The sequence below is a fragment of the Sabethes cyaneus genome, chromosome 2 (assembly GCF_943734655.1).
Source record: "Sabethes cyaneus chromosome 2, idSabCyanKW18_F2, whole genome shotgun sequence".
Classification (NCBI taxonomy): Eukaryota; Metazoa; Arthropoda; class Insecta; order Diptera; family Culicidae; genus Sabethes; species Sabethes cyaneus.
The window spans coordinates 218,855,248-218,860,949 of NC_071354.1; the positions used below are offsets into that span (position 1 = coordinate 218,855,248).

At 39.8% G+C, this 5,702-nt stretch overlaps 1 protein-coding gene across 1 annotated transcript; it reads left to right on the top strand.

Annotated features, from left to right (window-relative positions):
• The first annotated feature begins 967 nt into the window (after nucleotides 1–967).
• Nucleotides 968–1,661, top strand: LOC128736658 (protein G12-like). Its single transcript, XM_053831147.1, has 2 exons — nucleotides 968–1,495; nucleotides 1,557–1,661. Exons 1-2 carry the CDS (start codon nucleotides 968–970, stop codon nucleotides 1,659–1,661), a joined length of 633 nt encoding a protein of 210 aa, XP_053687122.1.
• Nucleotides 1,662–5,702: the final 4,041 nt, after the last annotated feature.

Genomic DNA, 5,702 nt, shown 5'->3' on the forward strand with positions numbered 1-5,702 from the left:
CTCATAAACCACGAATGTTGGAACATTTTATAAAAGTGCCAAAGGAAATTATTTCAGAAATTTGGAAAATTTAAGTTAATACTCCATTTCTCCTACTAAACCGATATTTTTGACAATGAGATGGCTTGAAATGAAGAAAAACTGTATTAAATGTATGAATCAGCCGAAACTGCTAAAAGATAAATTGCTACTCAATCATAAATCTTTTCGGTCACTGTCAGTGCTTTATATGAATTCCACAAAGCCCATGTAAGCAGTAAAAAGTATCCGCACCATCCTTTTAGCAGATGAACAACGTGCTCCAAAGCTTGCTCGCTATTGATGAGCTAAAGTTAAATAGTAATGCATATTCATTCAACCGAGGAAATTCTTCTAACCGGACGCAATCTTTCAGTCGCTCGGAAGGAAGCACTTTGTAGTTTTAGTTTATACAATTAGTCGTGCGTCCTCATTCGGGGTTAATTTCGGATCACCGAAAGGTCCAAATTATCTCCGGTCGTAGGTTATGGTGATCTACATGTAAATTTTAGATGTAGTTTTATAGTATTTTTGTCATCTATAAATTTCCTTAAGGATGCATATTTAAAATGTTTCGTGACAAAACAAGGATTGCTGAATTGGATCAGTCATCGCACTTCTTTGGTAAGAGCAGCCAAATGTTCTGAATACTTCTAAAACTTGATTAATTAATAAATCTCACATTATTTTTAATATGAAGTACTTCCACTTGAAAGTAAGGCATTCCAATCTTCTGCATCTTTTCTCAAGTGGCTGAAGTAATCAATAAAGTCAACTGGTAGTTACTAAGTTAGATTTTTTCTGCAGTATCGTTTAAAGTATGCCACTTCAGGTGCTCTTATTCGATAACATCGTAAACAGCTAGTATCAGTCCTATAAAAATCAAACGTCCAAACACAATCCATCATTCAGTCATCAACCTTTGCTTCGTTCAATCTAAGCCGTAAAGATGAAACTACTATCGATTATCTCCTTCGCCCTGGTGGCTTCGGTCGCCCTCAGTCAGCCTCAGACTAGCCGCACACTGCAGGAAGATTTCGATGATTTTGTCGCTCTACTCCCATTTGAGGACATCGTCGCTGTTGCCATGCGGTACTTCCTAACCGACAAGGAAGTGCAAGCCGCCGTTCAGTACATCACCGGTCCGGAGTTCGCCGCCGTTTGGGATCAGGTATTCGCTCTCAAGGAAGTGCTCGATATTCTCGACTACCTGGAGGAAGCCGGTGTCCGTGCGTACGACGCTGTAAATGAGCTGGCCGATCTGATCGGAGTGAAACCGGTGAAGCCTTCGCTGATGATTCGTCAAGCTGTTAGCATCCGTGGATTGAACGATTTGATCGAAGAAGTGTTGGCTCTGTTGCCAAAGGAGGAGCTTTTGGCGTTGTTTGAGCAGAAGATGGAGACCAGCGCTGAGTTCAAGGCGTTCTTTGAGAAGCTTCAGAGTACCGAGTTTCAGAGTTTGGTGGACTTTGCCAATGTGAGTATTTCAGAGCACGTGGAAATTCTGTGTTGAATTAATTGCTTTGTTTTTATTACAGAACTCCAGCGAGCTTCAATCCCTGTTTGACAAACTACGTGAACACGGTGTTGATGTCGACCAGTTCTTTGAGCTCGTCAAAGGATTTTTCGGTTGGGGATATTAATTGATTCCTAGAGGATTCGAGTCTACGAATACGCCTTTTTGGTGTGCAGATTTATTTTTTCCTAGAATGTTTTAATTCAACGATAAAATTTATGTTATCAAGAATGTGATAATTGTTCAAATAAACTGGTGATTTACAACACTATACGTTACCGTTGTTTAATCAAAAAAGTAGTGTCATATATTCACATAAAAGAAATGACAGTAGATGATAAATAGAGTGCTCTTTTGTAAGTAGTGTTTATCATCTAAATCAATTTTTTAAATATCCAAGTGACTGCAAAACTGAAAGGTTTCATTTCTGATTTTTTCCACACGAATAGAAAATAAATAAATATAAACTGCTGTTCGAGAACAGGATTCCCTCAAACGGAACTTGTTTTATTTCGGGCGTTTGCATGACAAAAAATCGTTGATATTTTGATGCTAAACTGGCTGACGCCGCCAGAGAATAGAACCAACTATGTTTTTACGAGTTAACAAAAATAAAAGTTTCCGAGAAAAAGAAACCTAAATAATAACAGACCCAACATGATTCCATTATTATCGCAGTAGCACGAAAGCCTGTAAACAAACTCGTTCATTAACGAAATTTGGCATAAAACACACTTTCTTTAATAGATTCATCATCGCCGGAGACCTCACCCCAACCAGGCACCCGTTTCTTCGGGTCGGAGCCGTCACATTCGCTCGATCCACTTAACAGTACACCGAATAGACCTAGATAAGCTTAACCGCCCGAAACGGTTTTAGCAACACGTTGCGTTCTATTTAAACATCCTGTGCATAAATTTCACCACCAACTTCGCACGTTTATTGCGATAAGACACGCGACATCGAACGACTCCGACGTACTCCGGGTGCTCCAATAAAGACATAATTCCACAACAACCAACGGTTCTAGCAGCAATTGGCTCCGACAAGGGTGCGTTCTGTACGGGGGCTGGGCAAGATGGTACCTCTCTCTCTGACTTCCGTATGGGAGTACCTGTGCTGTGAAACAATGTCATGATTACGCGTTCCAGGACTATATATGTTCATGTTCGCATATTGACGCAAATCGGGGTAGCGGAATCGACGCACCGCACGCCAACCCAATCGCTGCTAGTTTATGATTGGTTGTGCTCTTCCCGGCCGGCAACGGTGTTAATTGAACTTCCCTGATATGCGATGCCATGCTTAGCGATCGGATTATGTCATCAAAGTGCTGCACTCGTATCGATTTGAAACCTAACGATTTTATTATTCACAAGTACATGTTAGATGCTAAATAATACTGAGAGTCTTCACTTCATTTTCCAGTAAAGCAATCGATCAAATTGAGAAATTTCACAGAAAAACCACCATCAAAGTTCAACAGGGAAAATTTATTATCAGCTCAAACAAAAACCTCTATCGACGCAAGTTAAGCTCTAAATCCAAATTTATCGCCTGTGGAAACCTCCTCGGGGTGCAGACCGTAGCGTGGGGTAGGCGGTAGGAACGCAGCTGACAGGTGAGAAAACGATGCAAAACTTTGCAAGGCGTTTGTGCAACTCACTGGTATTGGTCCTACCTAGTACGTGCCAGTATGAACTATGAAATCCAACTGAAACTGTTTCGTTTCGGAGCACCTGGCGATGCTGTGCGCGACCGGAATGCATACTACATTCCGGCTAACGGCGAGCACCATTCGGAGTGAACTCCGTATCCCGGCGAGACATGCGTACTGAGTTCACACACTGGAAGGCGCTCGAAATCCGTTCATCCGTTGTTCCAGCTATTTTGTAACGGCGAACAGACGCCGGGTGAATTGTGTTTTCAACCTTTCAAGGACTTGCGGTTCGGATGACCTCAATCCGGGTGAACAAAAACATTTGCACGCGAAACGCGTTCGCGCCAGTTCATTGATGAATGTTCTAGTTGGATGGCATTGAAAGTGATCTAAATGTGGACTGGTGATGATAACTGCTGCTGGTTCTGGCCATACTGCTATTTAGGCAAAACAGGTTTAAATTATTTTCGAGTATCACAAATAAGCGAAGAAAATTTGAATAAATTCCTTTTAATTCTACTACTTTATGCTATATTCTCAGATGAGCATATTTCGGTTATGAGGTGTAGCCTTCACCAGTGTGGCATCAGTATAGGAGTAAACGCAATTTTTTTTAAATTTTCCTTAATTAACCCCAAGTGACGGTTTAGTGTTATTTCTCTTTGAATTTCTATAAACCTTTGATTCCTTATTTTGAAAGACTCAAACCTTCTTATTATAATCCATCCAGCCAAATACATAGTATGATTTATTATATCAATTTGAATCATTTATTTCGTGCGAAAATTCAAAAATTCATGAAAATGAAGAAAAACTTGAGTGCCAGAGCATTAATCAAATGGATTTTTCCCACTTAGAAAAGTATTAGATGACTTTAAGCTGCTTTCTCCACCTGTTACCTTCGGCTTTATAATAAAAGCAGTAAGGAAAGGTAAATCCACTTCATGAGCACCTCCCATGTTGCCAGACATCTAATGTTTAAATCTCGACTGTAAGCGGTGCCAACACAGTTGTTATAAAGTTGTTGTGATTACATTACTAGTTTTGGTTATAAATAAGTCACTGCAACTCAAAATACCAAAATTGTGTTGCTTGGGAGAAACTGTCAGAGCCAATAAAATCGTCCCGCAACTATCCTATACTCTACCAGTTGGTTGCAAGGGCTATCGAAATAAAAATCAGAAGATCAAATTCCATCGGTATGTAGCTAATTCTGCTGTGCCTTGCTCACATTGGACAATCTCACGGGTTGAGCTCTCTCCGAAGGGATCTGCTTAACTCACGAGCAGTGTTGAAAAATTCATAGCAGCAAAAAACTCAATGAGATTTCAAGCATAAGAAATTTCAACTTTGATCAGAAGCGCCGAACTCACATATGAATTTCTCTCACTATTATATGCGATGTCTCTGTTGCTATGCGATGTGAACCAAATTCAGCTGGGAGCATTTTGCTTACCTCTTCCACAGCTGGCAATTCATACAACGAACCAGAGAGCGAAAGAGAATTAACCACCAGAGAAAACATCAGCTGCGACATGTAGTTTAAATGTGTGTTTTAGTTTAACTTTACCATTTATTTAGAAATTCATTCTCTTACGCTCAGTTACAGTTACAGTTACAGTTACAGTTACAGTTACAGTTACAGTTACAGTTACGTAACAGTTACAGTTACGTATCGCACGAGAAAATGCCTATGCTGTTCAACAACGAATTTGTATGTATAGCTATAGCTATGTATAGCTCCAGGTAGCAGTTGAAGCAAAGCAGAATATGATCAAGCGGGAAGAAATATGTGTGAGTTTTGTGCTTCTTGTTATGAAAATAGAATTTCTGCATAGGATTAAGTTGACATGATTCACAGTTGATTTTGATTTTTGATGAGTTTTGAGATTTCGAGTTTTTAACATCACTGCTCACGAGATTGATCCACGGTTGTATATCCCGGTCCAAATTATGGACATTGAAAGTAATGGAAATTTAATCAAATTTAGTAATCAGTCACGTCCGAGATTTTAAAATTCCAGCCAAATAAACTAACGCCAACGTGCTACTGTCTGAAACCTTAAGCGGGAAGACGAAATTGCTGCTTGTTTCCATGTAGTGGAGATTCACGATGTGGCCCGTAATCCTAGCCTATCTGTCACGGACCTTCTGGACTTTGGTGTTGACCTATTGAACTATGTCAAGCCGGACTGAAAAAAATGGCATAAAACATCGCTTAACCTCACGCTTTACCGGAATTGCTCTGTTTTGCCTCTGCTTTTAGGTCGCATGTTATGAACTAGACCTGTGCGAGATTTCGAATAATTTCGAGCAATTTCGCCTAACCCGAGATTTCTAGTTTCGCGAAATCTTAAACATATTTCGTTGAATTTCGTTAAATTTCATTCGAAATTTCGCAAAATCGAATTTTAAATTTCGTCATTTGCGACGTTTCGCGAAATTTCGAACCGAATTCTAGATAATGGAATTATAACAGTTTGCAAGATTTCTCAAGTAACTTATCAA